Source organism: Ischnura elegans, chromosome 6, assembly GCF_921293095.1.
Source record: "Ischnura elegans chromosome 6, ioIscEleg1.1, whole genome shotgun sequence".
NCBI classification, from domain to species: Eukaryota; Metazoa; Arthropoda; class Insecta; order Odonata; family Coenagrionidae; genus Ischnura; species Ischnura elegans.
The window spans coordinates 22515035-22536695 of NC_060251.1; the positions used below are offsets into that span (position 1 = coordinate 22515035).

Genomic DNA, 21661 nt, shown 5'->3' on the forward strand with positions numbered 1-21661 from the left:
CATAGGCTATTCACATGTTTGGAAAGGCCATAATATGTTCATGATCAGAAAAAAGAAGAATTGAACAGGAAAGTAGTGGTAGCTAGGAAAATTTGTTTGGTGCTTTCTTTTGTAGGTCAAATGTCAATTTTCCCCCCAAAATGGAATGCAATACATGAAGCCTTTCAATTGGAAGGTGTTAAAAAGGAGGTACATATATGATTTTGTTCTTTTCCAGTGTGTTACTCGTGGAATCTTCTTCGGTTTACACCAGGTGAGCTGCATATGATGGCTGAAGTTTCCGCTAAGAACGATGGCAGAGCTAGCTATCAAAACTTTGGCCTACCAGCTACTCTGCCGGTGGAAATCCCAAGGAGATTTCACCAGTTGAAAGGAGGCTTTCAGGAACTAAGGATATTTGCCCCATAATGGAAGAACTGGGAAGGAAAGGTGAAGAGTAACTTAGCCAGCACTTGTGCATTCAATGAAAAGTGTCCAGGGTCAACAGTTGAAGATTCCATCCAGCTGAAAGTGGCCTCTACGCTGCAACTGCAGAATACTGATGTAAAATTTTCACCACTACCAGAGTTTGAAACTAGGCTTATGGGGATTAAACTCCAGAGGCAACATCATCCTGAGTAAATAAAGAGATATTGATGTACAGCTACCATTTACAATCTGGTATATACTTTTACAGGATGAAATTTCGAATTTTCGTGCTTCTGGTGACCCCACTATAATCTTTTTCTCACCCATAGTAGGATTAAAAGAAATAAAGGAAAAATTGAATGTTTTATTATCTTAAACAAAAATTATTCTATTGTTTAATAATTCACAAATTTTTATTCGTTTTAGACGTTGCACATATTTTTAAATATATAGCCACCTTCTCGCAACTTTTAAAGCTCCCGCGTTAATATGCGACATCTTCTGTCTAAAATGGGAAACCACAAAATGAATGAATGCATTTATGCGCATTTCGACCAAAGCCGCGGGAAGGCGGCATGCAAGAATAGCATATTTTACCGTATTGTTTATGTCAATTCTAGTTGGTAAACTTTAAGTTCCGAGGGTATTATTGTGATTTAAATTTTTATTATGGATTCTACTATATCGCTATCTAAGGTAAGGGGCTATTGGTGTTTAGTAATCGTTAGTTTTTCTGCCCGAATAGTAGTCAAATAAAACGTTTACTTTTAGGGCTGTTTCGCTTTTAAAAAAGCAGAGAAGAAAAGAAATTTCCTCAGTGGCGATGTAACTGGTAAAATTTGGTACAAGAAATTTGACAGCGTCAGGAAACTGTCGTTGGATAAACAAAACGTATGTAAATGATATTTTTAGTTGATCCTAAGATCTGTCTGAATATAGTTTAATTATTCAATTCTTGTTTTCTTTCAAGGATTTCTATAACTCCGTTCATCAACCTTTTTTCGAAGAAGTTATGCAATTTGTCAGAACCTCAGGAGAATGCGTTGCAGATGGTGGTGGGGACAAAGTTCCTGCAGCTATGGTTCACACAGGTTTGTGGTTTGGTTAATGATACATACACGAGTCTAAGATCCGCAGTCGTTATCCATGGGCGTACCCAGCGGGGGGCGGAGGGGACAGCCTCCCCCCCCTGAAAGAGAAAAATCGCTAAAGTCTTAAAGGAAAATCAGGATTGGATTGAAACGAAAGTTTCCAACTAATTTTCTTTGAACCCACGAAAAATGACATAAGTAAAAGACATAACTAAAATAAAACTATTTTTTCAAGCAAATAATTTTATAAACTAATGAAGCGCGGTAATAATTTTTTAAAAAATGGTGGTTTCATTCACCTTTTCACTGCTAAAATGTTACAACTTGACAGGGCCGCCCGCAGACTTCTTGTGGTGGAGTTTGAGTGTGAGGCCCCCTTCCCTCGAAGAGAAATATAGCATTTGCACTGTTACTAATCTAAATTATCGACCCTTTATCTCTGTGGCCTGGGGCAGTCTGCCCCAGCGACAGTACCCACACCGCAGGGGAATATGCTGTGGATTATCTCAAAGGGTGTTGGAATATCCTAAGAATAGTCTCTATAAGATCTCAGAATATTCTAGGGATATTCCCAGAATATACTATTCGTCCACCTTAAAGAATATCCCACGCTTAAATCCATGTAAGATATTCTGTGAATGCTGAGATTATTCTTGGAAGATACAAAAACCCTTGATTATACCTGTCTGCTGTTTGGGATAAATTTGGGAGTTGACGAGTTGGAATACTTGAAGGGCACACTAAATAAGACTTCCCATGGCTTAATGTAAAAATTTGTGTTAATATACTAGCACTTTTTTCTGTGAATCCCAGCTTTCTATGCTAGTCTTTGACTTGTAGGTAGACAACAGCATTAGAGCAATATTCCATAATGATTAACTCTGTCACTGGGAACAAGTTGGATTATTCATGGTGATCAGAATGGAATGTTTGTGTTATATCCCATGCTGTATATGGGTATCAACTAATGACAATCCTGCTGAAAGGTCAGTGATAGTGTTGGACAAATGTGCTGGAGAGGTCATGTTAATCCTATAGTGCAAACCAAAAAGCAGCAATTATGTGCTGAGCATTAGAAGCTTTATTCAGATGTATCATATTCCCCATTATTTAAAAGCAGAATGTGCGGAGTAGTATGAAAATCCCTGTTTATGGTGTTGTCATGAAAAACTGTTCATCAATCTATACTATCCTGTGAATGATCACCAATTGAGGGACCTTACTTGCTAAAGTGCTTGTACAATGTTTTGGACATTTGACCTATTGGAATCTAAAATTTTGGTGCCCGTCTAATCTCTCCAGTCCATCTCGTGAATGTCTTGTCTGGTTAATCTAGGGGAATTGCGATACTTCTATATGGAGTGAAAAAGTTTAAGGCATTCCTCGTCTGGCTGTGCTATAAGAATGAAGGAAATTGGTGACTCACGTTTGAGAGCTGCAAATTTCCTTGGTTCGGGCTGCAGTGTCAACTTTGTCATGATTTCTCTGAGGGCAACGACTCATTGTGGTTCTTTGCGATCCCTCACAAGACCAAGGATCATCAGTGAAATCTGTGGAGACCTGGGACTAATGCTAACTGGCGAGTTCCAAGGGTTCTTTCAGGGTTACAACCACTGGAGCCGGGACCCAGTACTACAAATGATACGCCCGTGCTCCTGGGGAGGGGTTTGGAAGGGAAGGAAAAAGGAAAGAGGCACCGCTGCGATAGGAGCCCGACGACACCTACCGTGTAGGGATAGGAATGGAAGGGCGGGATAGGGTACACCCTCGCCGCTATAGAAGTGACCAAGGCCAACTACTAGCGAAACCTGGCTCAGCCATTAATATGCCAATGATTTTGGAGGATTTTCCTATTAATAAGAAAAACCCACCGATCAAATCATTGGATAAGCGGGGGCTAATGCTAACATTTTGCATTTATTGCTTTACATTTTGGATATTGTAATTAATTCAGCTCCATTCATTTTTATTTACATTTCTATTGCACTTTGGTGTACATCTTTATTTGCATTTCTGATTTCCTATTTATTTATTTTTTCTTTCTGTATTTTTAATTTACTGTTATTTTTTTAATGATTCATCCTTAGGCATGGCTTTAGTCGATTATATTCAAATAGCGATAGCGTATCAGTTGTAGTACTGGTTCCCAGCCCCGGTGGTTGTAAACCTGAAAGAACCCCCCTTGGGTTCTCACTGGTGGTGAGGTGGATCTGGAACTCCTGGAAATGGAGGTTATCCTCATGTTATTCCTTGCTCCCGTAACACATGATGAAAAGAATGGGCTTATGCTCCTTCTCATAGGCTCCTTTGAAAACTTTGCAACACTTATAACACTTGTATGATATGGAGGTGGGCAGCACCCTCACCTACTATTTCGACCCGACAACCAACGTAGGTCTTTGGCATAGGAGGGGAAATGTTGGCCATTTCAAAATCTTGATGCGGTTCACTCTAGAAGCCATTAATATTGACGGATATGGACTTCAAAAGTAGTATTTCTTCATTGTGAGATTGGAAGGGGAATATTATGAGCTTATATATTTTTTTAAAGTCTTTGCTTATTGCTTTATGCAGTGATATTTTTAGCACACAATGAAACGTCTTTGAAAGAGATGCGTTATTCATATAAGTATTATTAAGGAATAGCTTTTGGTCTTGGAAGTGATATAGCTCTTTCAATACCTTTACTTATTTGATTCAATTTATTTACATTTTGGATATTGTAATTAATTCAACTTCATTTATTTTTTATTCATTGCTTTTGTACCCTTTAGTACTTTTATTATTTTGTACCCTGTCTTTATTTGCATTTATGATTTTCTAATTATTTATGTTTTGTTTCTGTATTTTTAATTTACTGTTATTTTTTTAATGATTCATCCTTAGGCATGGCTTTAGCCGATTGTCTTCAAATTTATTCCATTCTTACATCGAAGTTGAGGGAAGAAGTCACTCCGTATGTTGCTGTCTTAAAGGGAAAGGAATGCCCGTCTCTCAAAGTAGCAGTTGAAACTTTGGTGCAACAGTTCACCTCTGTCGTACCAAGCAAAGTATGATTCTAAGACCAGTGTGTGAATGTGGCCGCCTTCAATACTAATGTAGAATTATTTCTTGGATGATTATATTCTTGATGTAATATCTTTCTTGGTGTTAATGAAGCTGAAGCTCTAGAATTTTGCATGTAGAGAGTTGATGACAACTCCGGAAACCCCACCTTTGCTGTAGATAGTCATTTTGGAAGTTAATAGCATGTAGTCTGATTTGTGGAAAACAACAATAGAAAAGTGAGGGTAGTATGGTAACATTTCAGAAAAATGGAAAGGTTAGCTGTCAGTGATAAGAAGTGGTCCATACCACAGTACAAAAAAAGCACCGAGAAAAATGTGAACATATTCTGCTAAGTAAAAGAATTGTCAAAAGAATGTACTGTAGAAAGATCATTGAAAGCTGAGGAGTTAGCATTTCTGTTTCCTGGAATTCTATAATATTATCCTTTCTTTCTTGTGGTTCTTCTCTTTAAATTAAGCTATGGAGGTATTTATTTTTTAACTTTGAAAAAGAAGCTCAATTACTCACAGAAGATTGTAATTGTAAGTTGGGTATTTAGCTGTTCTACCTCATTTCTCATTTGGGTGCTTATTTCATGTTCATTTTTCTATTGGTGTTTGAATTATAGTCCTACTAATTACACAATTTATAATAACATTATGAAGTGTAAGAATTAGTGGGGGAATGCATTTGCAATATGAGCATTAATCTTTAATTAATCATTTAATTAAATCTTCAACTAATCTGTTCTAAAAAATAAGAACTTATTTTTAGGCTGTGGCGGTCAAAACTTGGGAGTTTAAACTGTTAAAATTGGTTACCTTGCTTGGTTAAAATAATAATTTTGATGTAAATCATTGAGAAAATGCCAATTCAAAGTACTTTTTTTTCTTCCAGCCAAAAGCTACTCGGAAGAAGAGGAAGAGTAAAAAGTTTGAAATTGCAAGTGATAGTTCAGAAAGTGAATCCTCCGGGGATGAGGCTGTGCTTGTGAAAAGTTTCAAAAAAAGCAATTCAAATTTTCGATCAATGATTGATTGGTACAAAACCTCAATCGAAAACTCAGCGAGTGAGAGCAAGTGCTCTTCATCGGCCTCTAGGAAGCCATTAGTGATATTTATTTCAGATGTGGAAGGCTTTGCTCCATCAGTCCTCCAGGATTTAATCTACATCACGAAGTGAGTTTATTTAGTGTAATTAAAATAAATCTCTTTATTTTGATTTATGGCCTTTATATTCAGATTTAAATATGTATTTAAATTCCATTTCACGTTAAATACGGATGGATGGAACATAATTTAACAATCTCTGTTTAAGTTTTCCGTGTACTGAAACAGAGTTCTTTTTTGTTAGTATAATTAATCGAAATAAAGTTTTAACCCAATGTTTACATTAAATTTGTACCATAGCAAAAATTATGAACAGATAACCAATCCGCAAATTGACTGCAAACCAGAACCATCGCATTCCGGTTCATCGAACGCGAATGTTGTAATGAACACGAAATCAAAATGAATGCAAGAGCCCAAATGAACAGCCAGAGGAAGCTAACGGCCTCCAAAAAAAGAACGCCCTCTGAGAAATGAATGAATGCCCTGAATGAAATGAATACCCTGAGAAAAATAACAGCTGAAACAAACCTAATATGTATTTTGAACACCTGTTCGAACTGTTCAGCAGCTATCCTGTTCATATTCGTTGACGGAGGGGAATGATAGAGAAGGGAGGGGAGGGTCTCGGTCGTCTATGATACACTTCAGCGGCCTTGGATGGTCTGCACCGTAATTGCCATCTGTTGTGACCACTAGGCACTTGCTGGAGTAAGCTGCAGTTCAAAATACCTCTTCGTGAGCATACCTGCTGGACAATACGCCGCACTGTTGCGGCATAGACATGAACATTGAACAGGGAGTTTTAGAGAACTGTTCATATTCAGACCGGTTCATTTCAGTGGAACGTTCATTTTGGTAGTTCGGTTCGTTTTGACCCATCTCTACTGCTAACTATTACCAAATGGCCTCATGGAGAAGGAAGTATAAAATGAATCGAATTCAATTCAAAATGCTATGCCGTCAATGGGACTATGAAAAAAATTTGGATCATCTGAAAGAGTCCTTAGTCATTAACTCTGGCTTTTATGTTATGTCTCCATAATTGTGTGTTATGCATATTTATGCTACCTCACGTGCATCATTTCTTAATCTATGATTGTTTGTTTTTAGGAACTATTTGGGGACATTACCATTCGTTCTACTCTTCAGTATTACAAGTTCTCCATCCCTGTTGACACGTTACATATCAGAGCATTCCCTTGCCAATCTCTCTTACAAATTCATTGAATCACCTTCAACTAGTAACATACTTTCCAAACTGGTGAGAGAGGTAAGTGTCATTCACTGATTTGATTGAAAGGAATGCATGGTAGTCAAAGTTGTATTTATCTCCATTCATTTTCCTTCTAGGTAATTATTTCACGAGAGTCAACATTCATGGTTAGTGGAAAGATATTGAATATATTCATGAACACCTTTAATTTTCTTGATAACTCACTGTCAGGATTCATGAGGAGGTATCAGGTTGGTAGTGCTTGAATTTTATCTAATTTAAAGGCTATCATTATTAATGTCAAAAGTTAGTATGTTTCATGAGTGTTACATGTATTATCATTGAAATGATTAATATTGCTATACTATCAATTTCTTTTGCTCAACTGTAGGGAAACCACCTTAGAAAAAATATTGCAAAAATATAATAATTTTCTACATGTGCCTTTCAATCTCTGTTTTTCACTCTTATATGTAATATTTATTTAGTTATGTAGTCTTTGGCACCGAAATGATTTTTGATATCATAATGATTTTTACTATCGTAATATTTTACCCTTTAAAATATTTATACTATGTTTTTTTAATTATGTGAAATTTGCTGTTAAATTCACATAGGGTTTAATTAAACATTATGAGAATATCACTTTTACAGTTTTGTCTGATGGAGCATTATTATGCTAACCCCTTGAAGTCCCTTTGTTGCCCCTTGGATGAAGTTAAAAATGTTGTCAAGGATTTACCTGTCTCAAGCCTTGAAGAATTGAGACAGCTCCCGTCAATGCGACTCTATGTGGAGAAATGTTCACCAAAGGAAAGGGCTCCAATACTTCTTGATGATGGTCATCTCAAGGTATGAATTTTTATCTTGTTGATGTCACTTCGTCTTTATTTAGTTCTTAATTCCTTTGGTTAACCTTTTCGCTAGTAAAGACGTAAATATACGTGTGGACATTTCTTGACCCGGGAGACGAAAGCTGTATATTTTCGTGGGTAATTTTCTAACACTAGTGAACGAATGCCGTATATGTATATATGTTTCCTAGCTCTCCCCCTTTTATAACAGTCGGGGGTGTACAACGTCTTTGTTTCGGGACTCAATACTGCGGGGTTAAGGCTTTACCCTCAGAATCCGGGAGCATGCACCCTGACCCCTCGTCTTTTATTACCCCTCTTAGCGGTAGGAGTCACGCAATTGTTTATCCAGTCAGTTTTTGAAATAAATATTTGTTCTTTTCTCAAGAAATATCTCAACTAATATCTCGAGCTCTGTGTAAACATCAACATGGAAATTGTTGCTGCATTAAATATGTTATTGACTTTAGAACTTTGTTTAAAATTTGACAATTCTCAGAAAAAAATGAGGAATTCAATTCAAAGTCTGCAATTTATGTGCAAGCAACAATTACCCATATGCCAAATACATACCTGTATAAGCAATCCGTAAGTTGACCGCAAACGAATGCCACAGGAATGGCCGTCAACCCGGAAAGGAGGGAGCACAACTACCCTCGGAGTCCTCGCTGTGAGGGGTCGAAAAAGATTGGAGGTGAAAGCGTGTGATTATCCGTAAGACCCTTCTCAACGAATGTCCTCCAAAAATGCTCAGTACCACGAGAAAGAAGAGTCTCTTGGGGCTCAGTACAGCAGTCATGCTAAGACGAAAACTCCACCGTCTCGAAAGGGTTTAATTAATGTTTAACCCTTAACTACTGGTGCGGGATAATGAAGAAGCAGGAGCATATTCCACAATTTAAATTTATTGGTGCTACCGGTTTTGCTTTACAGCATCAGCAGGTAGCTGATGATGCTGCAAAGCGAAACCGGTAGTACCAATGAATTTAAATTGTGGAAATTGCTCCTGCTTCTTCATTATGTCACGTTTCCTCTCCATCTCGCCTGAAACCTCCGATTATACTGGTGCAGGGTGATTTGAGATCCCCAGGCTGGTAAAATTGTTTTTTACTTCCTGGGTGATTTGGCCATATCGCTTAGCTACTTAGTAGCTTCAAGTCTACTCCCCCCCTCCCACCAAACTGGTTTTTGTCAGTCTACCTCACCCTTGTGAAGCGTAAACATTGTGCTAAGTGATCTGGGGACTCAGTTTGTCCCCACACCACTAGTTGCGTTATAGGTACCTCGTTTTTTTATATTGAAGTACATAACTACTCTTGTGAAGTGAAGTGGTGTATATTACTTCATTTTGCATTTTGTTATAATAATTGAATTACCAATTCCCAGGACCTGAATGAAGAGAAAATAATATATGATTTTACGTTTTCACAAAAAAATGCAAGGTTTTTTCTAAAAATATGAAAAAAAACATTTAATATTGAAAATATCAAAATCTAATAATCTACAATTGTTGAAAATAGTTTAACCCTTTCACTGCTGTGAACGTACCTGGTACGTTTGCACGGCAGGCTGCTGTGAACGTACTTTTTCTTCATCCCTGCCCGGCACTTTCGCCGAAGCACTTCAAAGGGTCCCTAATCCGGGACCCTTTCTCGACGAGCTCATCCTCGTTGGCCCCTCTCTTCGACCCTCTGAGCAGGGGGCCTCCATCCCCAAAAGTGTCCCACTCTGACGGCATTTTGAAAATCTTTCAATCAATGCGATCATCAAAAAATGATTGTTTGCATCGCACTCCTGCCAATTAGGCAATCAAGTACGTCTTTGAACGGTGTTTCTGCGATGAGAAATAACGATTTTGTTAACTTTGCTAAAATGGCCAATTTCCGGTGGTCCGCAACCACGTTTTCATCAAATTTAATAAAATCGTTATTTTTCATCACAGAAACACTCATCAAAGACATACTTGATTGTGCTTGATTGACTGGAGTGCGATGCAAACAATCTTTTTTTGATGATCGGATTGATTTGGTTGATTTTCAAATTGTAGTCAGAGCGGTCACTTTTGGGGAGGGAGGACCCCGTTCGGAGGGTCAAAGAGAGAGGTCATCGAGGGTGAGCTCGTCAAGGAAAGGGTCCCGGATTTGTGACCCTACGAGGGTGTACCACGCCCGTCCTGGAAGTACAGTAAAACCTCTATGTAGTGAACCTCTTTACATCATAAACCTCCATACATCATAGCACCCCTACAGTCCTGTCTAATTTACATGTAAATTTATAGGCAAACCTCTTTGTAGTGAACCTCTTTATATCGTAAAACCTCCACTTATCATACCAAGGAGATACCCCCGAGACGGCCTTACTTCCTCCGCAAATCATACAGAGACATTATAGACCATTAATGCAGCCGCGATTACGTACATGGAACGACATTTTCAGCGATAAATGTTTAACCCTTATTTTTTTTCTTATATATGTACCTTTAATGTGTGGTAATTTTCATATTACATATTCATTAGTTGTGGCTGTTTGGTTCCAAATGAGAGCATACCTAACTGTAAATAAGAAAAAAGGTATCCAATTATCGTAATCATTTTAAGTGACTGTTGAATTAAGAGAGATCACATTGTTTTCTCTCAAATCATGGCAAAAATCATGCGATAGCACTCGCTTTTTGTAATTATTAAATAATAAATATATGTTCACTGATGCATGCATGAGTGTTTCATCATCACTGGTCAACAATCCTAGGATTGGTTTGATACAGCTCTCCACTCTATTCTCCTAGAGTGTTTAAACACATAAATATAATGGTTTATAAGACAGTTAGTGCCTTTCATTTCCATAGGATATGAAAAAAATGGTGCCTATCACTAAAACCTCTCTATAGTGAACCTCCATACGTCAAATTGCCCGAATTTTGGTCCCCTCCATTACGATGTAAAGAGGTTTTACTGTACCTGCTTCATGGCCCAGCGAAATGCATTTTAACCTTTTCGCTGCATGTGAGGAGAAGGTTTTCGGAGATTGAACAGCAGTGAAAGAACTTTCAAAAATGCATGGTGGTTTTGACAAAATATCAGTATTTATTAAGAAATTAAATAAATAATTTGGGGTTATGGTATGTCCCCATGCCAGTACTAACCTCTCAAAAAAACCGCACCATTAGTTAAGGGTTAAGTTATATATTCTCAAGTATATTAAATAATTCAAATTTTCTGTGTCTCAACCTTTCATTGGTGTCCGCTTATTATTTTGATGTGATGTATCTCTATGGTGAGTTTATGATGATGACTTTAATGCTTCAGATTCTGCCTTGAATATCATATTGAGAATTTGCCTGTGAATGTGTTTGGACTACAGCAGTGAATTATGATCTTGATGGGTTTCATATACCTTTTTTCTTTTATTCCATTTACTTAATCTCTAACCACATACCTAATTGTCACAGTGCATGAAATGGTTTCATCATTAAGTTTTATGCTACCTAGTTGGAAGTTGTTAAAATCTATAAAAATGGATTCTTATCAATTATGAGACTCTAATGTGTGAATATGATGTATTCCACACTTGTTTCATTTATGGGCTGCAATACTTTATAATTGATGCTGTATTTTTTTTTCAATCAAATATGAGGTTAATTTGATTAATTAACATGAGAAAAGAATTGCATTAATATTTTTTAAATATGCCTATACAATTAATATTTAATTAGAAATTGTGCTCTTTAAATTTCTTTTCAGCATGGCATGTCTTTCCCCAGTGTTTAATGTTTACTTTTGATATCAGCCATAGATGTTAATGTTTACTCACTGATTCTACCTCTATATCTAGAAATTACTTTGTATTTTTTGTAATGTCCTATTGTAGTTTTTTGTCTTTATTTTAGTACACCTAGTGTGTGTATTATTTGATTTCAATTATTTTGACACAATAAGTTTTCAGTCCATTTGAAAAAGAATAGGGTAGTTTCCTTCATCAAAGAAAACGAAAGGCATTGATTGCGATTCGTTACCCACCATTAGTGTATTCATAATACACAAATTATTTGGTTTTTGAAATACCGGTTCAGACGAATGGCAAGGGTCAAATTTTATCCTCATTTAAAAAAGGCCAGATTGGCGCCCATGCGATTCCACTCCACGTGACGTCACAGGGACCTAGTTTCTATTTGAGTTGATAGGAGTTTTACATAGTCTGAGGTTACCAATGCATGCATGAGGCACAGAGCTCAGGGAAGCATGTCTTAATAATCACCTATTAAAACTGACTAAGGTCGGAAAGTTTTCTTAGTTTGATAAGGTATTAATAAACCTTTTTTAAGCCAAGCGCTACCAGCCAGCAAGGTACTCAGCTACCCGCTAGCATCCTGCGTCCTATCAGCGCTCAGAGCCTTGATCAAGGTCACCTCACAAGGTGGGAGGGGGAACCAGAAATGTGGCGCACGGACTTTTTCCCATCATTCCTACTTACGCGTTGCGTTTTCGCGCGCTTGAAATTTTTCACTTTTCATTTAATCGCGAAAAACAGGTATCGTCATTTAAAAATCTAAAAGCGTGAAATACGTACTCCAGGAGTAATAATCTTTCAATTTAGGCAGTAAAAAAATAATAGGAAACCATCCTATTGGAAATGTCCAAAAAAGCATTGTTTATATTTAACCCATTGATGTTCATGGCATATATTAATTAATTCCTGAGATGTTCCTATCAGTTACCGTTCTTCTTATGGATTTACTAGCTGACCCGGCGAACTTCGTACCGCCTAACATTCAATGAACTTATAGTTCAGTTGCACCATTTATAAATAAAGAGCGGCTGTATCGTTTTAATCATATTTGATTTATTATAAATTAAATGAAGAAATATTGATGAAATAAAAATTACATGCATTCAGTTGTTGGCTATTTGTGTTAATAACCGTAAAAAAATGTTTTTAGGTCTAAGTCCGTAGCGTAAACTTGGCTTGTTCACGGGGCAGGTTAACGCAATGCAAGACCGACGCTTGACTGATGCTCAAAATAGTGTAAGAAAAGCCCCTATGAAGCAGCATTCGTATCAAATGACTTTAGGCGCGCCAGTTATTGTATCTCTGTTTGGAAAAAATGCACTGCGTAAACGTGCTGCATGCGTAAACGCACCACGGTGTGCCCTACACATTCGGGTTTAATGTCTAGCGTCAAGCGCCTTCTGATAAACAACAGTTTTTGTTTTGTTATCAGGCGCAAGATAAAGCGAATGAAGCTAAATAAAAATGGCGAAGCGAAGCAGGGACGCAGCGAGAGGGGTTTTTGGGGGTTAAAACCCCCCCAAAAGCTCCAAAACATTTGGTCATTAATGTTAGGGGGACGGATGAGTCACAAAATATTGAACTGTTCACACAGCCGCAAAACCTACCATTTTGACCTTTTATCCTAAAAAATGTCTGGGGAGGGCCCCCACACCTCTCGCTTACCATGGTGAGTTTTCTATACCCTTTGAATTCATGCAGAGTACACGGACATTACTGATAATCAACAACTGCTTGGAGATTTGTTTACACACACGGTAGTTATGTGTTTGTTGACAACTCAATTCGAGCCGAGCTTACCTCTAATTCAATAATTTGAATACTATTTTAATATTACTTTAATATTTTTAACATGTTTGAATATTTAAATTTTTTTTAATATTGTTAAAATGATCAGTCAATACATTAGCAAAAACGAAAAAAAATCTTATTTTTTTGACCGTCATAACAATCAACTCCTAAAAACATATCTCTAAGATAAAGTTGAATTTCTTTTGTGAACTTTTCCTATTTTTTAATGTCCTATATGTTATCCGGGGCTTAGACGAATCCAAAGAGCCTAATGTCACTAAAATCGGTGCAGCCGTTCTCGAGTTATAAGTGTTCTAACTAACACGATTTTAGACTTTCTTTTATATATGTATATAGATAATTTAAGCTGATTCCCTTTCCATTACATTAATGACTGATATTTCTGTTAAATGCGCAACATCTGTGTAACCATCGAATCTATTTCCAGTGATTATTTCTGTGCATTTAATTAATTTTCAAATCACAGAAATATTTATATCAATTACAGAAAATATTGCCCAAGCTTATGGCTGATCTTCATGCGCGAATGTGGGAATTCCACACTGGAGTGCAAGTGTTAAATGCCCTTTCTAGGAGCCTTCCTGGTTCTCCATTTGGCTGTGAGGTATGATCGGTTTTACTCTTGATTATTTCAAGATCATAAATAATTCCCTTTTTAAAAGTATGCATGATTTATTCATTGGTTCATAATTATAATTTTTGTCCTTTGCAGTTACACGATACTTACATTAAAGCCACTACCAAGAACATTTTTTCTGCTGATTTTGAAGAGGCATTGAAGCTGTTATTTCTCTTGTCCAAAGAAGAATTTTTGAAAGTCTTATCAAACGTGCACAATATATTTGAAGGTAATAATATGAATTAATTTGTTCTGATCTTTATCCTACTGTTAGTACAGCATGCTAGACTTGTATGTAAGCCAATTAATAGGCTATCAAATTGTGACAGGTGTATTCATGTGGGTGGAGGTGAAAGTATTTTTTCCTCATTAGTTATCGTCTGATTGTGCTATCGTGACCCTCACCCTCCTGTTGTACTTCTTTATTCCCTAATCATCTTAGGCAATTTAAATTATTTTGTTTTTGCACAAGTATGCACACCCATGCCTCTTCTAAGGCTATTAATAGGAATTTATATGGTTTATAGGAAATTTGATATCCAACACTAAAGCTACCGGGAACACATCCTGTTCTTCCCAATGTTATAACGCTCTCATAAGGCACAAGTTGGTATTGTGCAAAGACTCCAAGGAACGCAACCCTTGCACTAAGCGAGGCATGGGTGTATTCTGATTTTCTGAATATTGAATTTATCGTCATTCTCTGTGGGCCATTTGTGATGGGTGGGTTTTAACTGCTTTCATGGAAGTTCATTCCATAGTATGATATTGACCCCATAAGTATCAGTACCTTTTGTGTCAAATGGTTGAATATCACATTTTTTTTCTTAATATATTATTATATGTAAGTAATTTTGTCCGTACGTCCATTTCAATATGATACCTGAGAATATGTTTCCATTCTTACTTATGGATTACTGTTGTAATAAACCTATTTATTGTATGTGCCTGGTGGCGTGAAACACCCCCATTTAGAAAGTGGAGGGAGGGGAAGCATTTGCCTTGATAGAAGAGTGGATATGTGGATGGTAGGAAGGGAAAATAGTGGGTATTAGCCTATTGATGGAGAAAATCGGGATGTTGTTAAATCAAAGTGGTAAAGTGTATAAACAGGAATGGTAAATGTGGTAAAAAAATCTCAAGAATGTTTGGGATTGAGAAAGGAATTGAGGAGGAAAGTAAATCATATATTACATATTTAGATAAAGGAGAAATAATAAAGGGAACCAAAGTGCACACTTGTTGATAACTAAAGGGATATAGGATGAAATACAGTAGAGGTGTTTCAGGGTTTGTACTCGTCTGAAAAATCTGGAAATCTCAGTAAATTGAGATTTTTAAAAATTCCGTAAACAATTGAAGCAGTCTGTAAATTTTTTAACTGCCACTACTGTGCAAGAATTCTTGCTCAAAACATTCCTCATAGTTTTTGCGATTGATTACTTGTGATGGAGCTTCCTCATCTGAGGAATTCGGATGCTGTGGTAAGTATGGTAGGCATTGTGTCACTGTTTTCAGAGCCCTATATTATGCTCTGCTATGTATGTACATAGTAGCGTTGTTCTCTACTGTTGACCGTCCGATGAGAAGTATGAGCAACGTAGCGTTTATTGGCTAGTGGTACGGCTGTTTGTTTTGATTCTGATACTGTCATCCTTACTGACTGGGTATAGGTAGTGGATGAGTGAGGCAGATTTGCTGTTTATCCTTTGTTTAGCCCTACGCTAAATTTCCAAATCTCAAAAGAATATAGACACAATTCAGACAGATATACATGCTGAATTAAAGAACAGTTGAAGTCTTTACTCATGTCGTTTTGAGGTGAGTTTATTTAATGTAACTGAGGTACATTCATTAATCATATTTTTCCAAATTTAGTCTCTGCCTGAATACAAACTCCCTCTTCCCAAATTTTTAGTCTGACTTGAGGAAAAACTTTGACATCTAGCTTCAACATCTTTCTTTTGAATAGATCATTATTTCTCTTTAAAATAACTGAATAAAGCTGGCCTCAAACTGGCATGCCTGCTGCAACAAGGTGGTGGTATGCAGTGGCGCAGCAAGGGGGGTGGGGGTTTGGGGGATAAACCCCCCCCCCCCCCAGAGATCATAGAAATTTTTAAATTTAATCCATTTTACTTAATGGATTTGTATTACTTTCAGAAAAGTGCTTGGATTACTCAAATATCCCTCATAAAGCCGTAAAACTCACCATTTTGAACCATTAATCTTAAAATATTTTTGAAGGAGGGCTCCCATAACTCCTACCTACCCTGGCGGGTATGCAATACCCCCACACCCCAAAATATTAGTCGTGCCTAAAATCCCCCCCTAGTCTTAATTTTTGGCTGCGCCCCTGGTGGTATGTACTTCTAAATTACCCACATTGCAGGCACGACATGGGAGATTCATTGGTGGGCAGTGGGGGCCCACACTCTCAAATGTTTGCAACATATTGCAAAATATTTTGTTGCTGCATGAAGCATTGTTCTTATATATATATATATATCTGCTTATTAGACTCATTAACTGTTTCAGTGCTAGTGCTTGAGAATAATTTTTAACAATTGTTTATTCGAAAATTTTTGTGAGACGATGTGAATAAATGTTGAAGCAGACTAGTGAACTATCATTTTTTGGATAGGTGATATTATTTGAAAAAAATTAATGTTTGCCTTCTTAAAATTTCAGACTCCGTCAAGTCATGCCCAGGAAGTGGAAGTATCATAGAAGATTCTGTGGTAAAAATAAAGCTTGACTTGGATAGACTTGCTGGGAAAGACCAAGAAAACTCCATATCCAATGCATCAGTTCAGGGTAGTCCTCGTAAGAAATCTGGGAGAGTTCTTCAAGATAGTCCCTCTTTAAAAAATGGAAATATTATTGGCTCATCTGATGTGAAGGTGTTAGTCGCTGACTGCTTAAAGACTAATGGTGATGTTTTAAATCACTCTCCTCGAAGTCCCAGGAAAAAACTGGCTGACAGCCCATTGAATGGATTGCATGAAAGTCCGACTAAGCGAGCTCGTCCATTGAGAAATGACTCGCCATCTAGTAGTCCCTCGAAGAGGGCAAATGGTGTCAGGTCAGCCCCGGAGAGTCCACGGAAGAAGACTCCAAAAATGCCTAAGGATGGCTTGATTAAAGACATCAGTAGTGTCGAAAAGGAAGCAGCCAAAGATTCATTAGATATTACTGCAGGGAAGATGGACAGAGCCCAACTCAGAGAGGTTAGTGCAGAAATGAAGTCATTCATTTATTATCTTGGCAGATACGTACATTCGTCGAAGGGATTAGACTCTAATATGTATTATCCTGTTCTGTAGGATAAAGCTTATTTTTTGAAAAATTGTGAAAGTAAACATTTTCATGTTAGCTGGGCTCAGAGCTTTCTATTTTTTAACTTTTATGTGACTCTCTTTAAGTGTACTAGTTAGTATTTGTATGTGTGCTAATAGGGTAGCTTCCTTCATCAAAGAAAACGAAAGGCATTGATTGTGATTCATTACCCGCCATAAGTGTATTCATAATATACAAATTATTTGGTTTAGGAAATCCCAGTGTAGACGAATGGCAATGATCAATTTTAACTGCATTTTAAAAAGACCAGATTGGCACCCATGCGATGCCACTCCACATGACGGCACAGGGACCTAGTTTCTATATGAGTAGATAGGAGTTTTACATCGTCTGAGATTACCAATGCATGCATGACATGGACAGAGCTCAGGGAAATGTCTCTTAATAATCACCTATTAAAATTGCCTATGGTTTGAAAGTTTCCTTCGTTTAATAGGGTATAAATTTCCCTATTTAAGCCAAGCGCTACCTGCTTGCAGGGTACTCAGCTACTTGCTCGTAGCCTGCATCGTAGCGGCGCTCACAGCCTCACACCAAGGTGGTCTCACACAGTGGCAGCTGGAACCAGAATGACATCACCCAGGCTTTTCCCAGCATTCATACTTAGTCGTTGCTTTTTTGTGCGCTTGGAAATTTTCACTTTTCATTTAATCGTGAAAAATAGTCGTCATTTAAAAATCTAAAAGCGTGAAATTCGTACTCCAAGAGTAATAATCTTTTGATTTAGGCAATAAAAAATAGGAAACCACCATATTATAAGGAAATATGTTTTTAAATAATTTTATTATGTTTCTAAGAGAATTTTATTTCTGTTTATTAATATTTAGCATTCAAAAATGTGATGTAGAAGATCCTTGCTTTGTGATTATAATCCAGTCCCAAGGACCAATTACGCATCTAATCCATTGTATGTTGATAGTGCTCTGTTTCCAGATGAGGATTCGTTGAGAAGAGCTTCAGTTCATTTAAATGCTGCAATATTGAAAATTTGTTATCTAAAATTAAGATTTAGAATTTAATAATTGATGAACATAATGTGCATGTGGAAACGAAGTCAGTGAAATTTGAAATTGTAAAATGTGCACGCTAAATCAGCTCATATCATGAGCCGAATCTATTTTTGACTCAAGCCCACTGTAAAACGGGGTTCACTCTAAAAGGTTCAAAACAAAGAGTAAAAAAGTCAAGGAAAAATGAAGATTACTGTGAGGGATAATTCAGCAAATTTGAATTTGGAAATCTTTTAGCAGCCGTACTGATTCGACATGGGTTATTGTGGTAAGGCTGGTGTTTTTAGAAAGAAATAGCAATGAATTTAAATTCAGCATTAAACAAAACATTAGCGTCTTAGCTTTGGAGTGTTTATCGAAAGAAATTCATGTGTACATACTTGACATCATCTATCATTCTTGTGTTGAACTAACAGCAAACTGCTGCGCACAAGGTGTCGACATTTTTTTTTCTTAGCAGCATCAATGTCTTTCCCAGAGTTTGCTTCTCAATTCCATATTATGTATGTATATGTTATTTATCACCTCTAGACATCTTCTTCTACAATTAATGGAGCTTGCAAAACACAGAGGGAAGGTGCATGAAAGAAAAATGACTATGACTTTGCACATTCCAAAGTTTCATGCTAATTTTCCCTTTAACTCATAGTTGGTCAAACCCTGATCTAAATTCACCTGGTTCCATACTAATTTTTCCTTTGAATGTCACCATTGATGTATAGGTGCTGGAATCTCACGCTAATTGCTCCCTGGGATAATTTATTGCCAATTTTTTCTATAAATCAGCCTTTAACCCTTTCTAACCCAGAGCTGCTTATGGAAGATATTAAATTTCAAGACTTCTCCTTTTAAAAGATGTGAAAATTTTCTATTCAATCATAATTATTGTGGTAACTACATATTTCACAATTAAACTTTACAGCACAAAATAACTCTTAGTTTAAATCTTTCCTAAATAGAGGTGAAAATGTATACATTTTTGATGTTCTTAGAAGCAACATTGGGTTATAATGGGTTAAATATTTTTCTATCAAATGTGTATGTCTGTTTGTAAGTGTCATCTTGCTCACAGAATGTGGTCATCCGTTTCGTAGAAGTTGCTGATGATGTCAAAGCAGATAAAAGAAAAGGCAGCGCGGGAAGAGGCCAAGTGGGAAAGCATGAAAGGGAGCGTGTTGGACAGCTTGAAGAGGGCGCTGGTGCTCTCGCTCGGTGATGGACCCCGCCCCTTCATCACGTTCCCTCTCTACGAGCTGTTTGTGTTTGAGAGTGTGGCCACTGTGAGGAGCCACCTCATCCCTCCGTCCCCACAGGCTGCCCTCCACTCCATCCTGATCAACCCGCAGCAGTATCTCGAGGCAAGTTCTTTTTCCAATTTCCATAATGTAGTAAAGATCACATTCACCTTGAAAATACAGTCTGGCTAGCAAGAGTTGTCCAATGCCTGTGCAAAAAGAGGGATGGAGAACGCTGCACCAGCACTGTTTGCAACCAATGGCTGTCCCCCGAATGCACCACACACCCTCACTTAGTTCTACAATTTTGTTACATGTACAGTAAAACCTCTATGTATTGAACCTCTTTACATCATAAATCTCCATACTTCATACCACCCCTACGGTCCTGTCAGATTTACATGTAAATTTATGGGCAAACCTCTTTGTAGTGAATCTCTTTATCTCATAAAACCTCCACTTATCATACCAAGAGACACCCCCGAGATGGCTTAACTACCTCTGCAAATTGTACCGAGACAAATAGAAACTATTAATATAGCCGCGATTACTTACATGGAATGACATTTTCAGTGATAAATTTTTCACTCTTATTTTTTTTCTTATACACCTTTAATATGCTGTAATTTTCATGTTAACCATTAGCTATGGCCATTCTGTTCCATATGAGAGCATACCTAACAGTAAATAAGAAAAAATATATCCAACTATCCTAATCATTTTAGGTGACTTGAATTAAGAGAGCTCACATCATTTTCTCTCGAATCATGGTAAAAATCACGCGATAGCTCTCGCTATCTGAAATTATTAAATAATAACTACATACATGCTCACTAATGCTTGCATGTTTGTTTAAACGCATAAATATAATGGTTTAAAAGACAGTAGTGCCTTTCATTTCCAAAGGATATGAAAAAATCGTGCATATCACTGAAACCTCTATAGTGAACCTCCATACATCAAATTTCCCAAATTTTGGCCCCATCCATTACAATGTAAAGAGGTTTTGCTGTATATGAATCCTTGAAACAAGTTAAACAATTTTCTCAGTGAGGACAGAGTAGCAGGTAGGAAAATCATAAAAAGGTAATGATGACTGCAATTCTTCTGTTGGGCCTTAACACTCCCTGCTCCTTTCTTCACGGAAGCCTTTTGTTTACATGTGGGTGTTTCCCTCTATGAACCGGCAACCTTGTCCCCTACCCTTCACCCTGTGGGTAGGGGTTGACCTTCCGTTGGCATTTATTTTTTCAGAGACTACCCTGAGAAAGCACTGCAAAAATTTTGGGACTTCAAATTTTGTCCTTGTTATTTTAAGCATCAGTAAATTGTGCTCTGTGGCTTTGCCTCTCTACGGCTGAGGGAAAGGGTTTGCATTTTATTATTTTGTTGGTACACATTTTCCTCTAGAAGTGGAAAAGCCTGTATTGGTATATATTTCCCCTTTTGTGGAAAACATATGATCTAACTGCTGCAGCTGAAGCATTATAGATTATCACGTGCATGTTATTGACTATAAACTCTTTATTTTTTGAAATTCAGCATCATTTTCAGGTGACATGAATCTTTTTTCTACTTGACTTGTTGCTGAGTCTTTGGATAATCCTATTTGCCCTTGTAAGTGTGTTCGCCCACATTCGTTCAATGTGTTGTTGTTTTACTTAGAAGGTCATATTTCCTCAAAAAATCCTTTGTGTGTGTATGAAGATTTGGTTGTTGAACAATAGTTTGCTCTGAGAAAATGGCTTGGTGGCCTGACTGGCAATTTGGAGATCCAGATTCAAATCCCGGCTACGTCAAATATTTTTTCATCACAAACTTCATCATTGCATGCATTTTATTAGACAATAGTTCTACCTTATTTTTGAATTAATTATTTATATTTATTCTTTCAACAGTGTAAATGCTGTCAGTTGCCCGAGATATCAAGCATTATTCCATCTCTGCCAGATGTATCCATTGCCTACAAGCTTCACCTCGAATGTGGGCGAATGATTAATCTTTATGATTGGCTTCAGGTAAGTGTGGATTGTGAAGAAAATAATTAACAAGTACAAATATTCAAAGTGCGAGATGACCCAGGGAAAGTAACTTGGCCCCCTACCATGAATGT

General features: G+C 37.2%; 1 protein-coding gene across 3 annotated transcripts in view; it reads left to right on the forward strand.

The window, feature by feature from the left end:
* Positions 1 to 962: 962 nt before the first annotated feature.
* Positions 963 to 21661, forward strand: part of LOC124160424 (origin recognition complex subunit 3) — a 28628-nt gene continuing 7929 nt past the window's right edge. The window contains exons 1-13 of one of the 3 annotated variants that reach the window (XM_046536279.1): positions 963 to 1104; positions 1180 to 1299; positions 1379 to 1499; positions 4386 to 4549; positions 5445 to 5725; positions 6770 to 6929; positions 7010 to 7123; positions 7527 to 7724; positions 13812 to 13928; positions 14037 to 14172; positions 16635 to 17173; positions 19408 to 19671; positions 21447 to 21566. In XM_046536279.1, the coding sequence (XP_046392235.1) occupies positions 1078 to 1104; positions 1180 to 1299; positions 1379 to 1499; positions 4386 to 4549; positions 5445 to 5725; positions 6770 to 6929; positions 7010 to 7123; positions 7527 to 7724; positions 13812 to 13928; positions 14037 to 14172; positions 16635 to 17173; positions 19408 to 19671; positions 21447 to 21566 (2361 nt within the window). In that variant the 5' untranslated portion in view covers positions 963 to 1077. Of the gene's footprint in view, positions 1105 to 1179; positions 1300 to 1378; positions 1500 to 4385; positions 4550 to 5444; positions 5726 to 6769; positions 6930 to 7009; positions 7124 to 7526; positions 7725 to 13811; positions 13929 to 14036; positions 14173 to 16634; positions 17174 to 19385; positions 19672 to 21446; positions 21567 to 21661 lie in introns of those variants that run through there. The other 2 variants (XM_046536281.1, XM_046536280.1) reach the window with 2 other exon arrangements.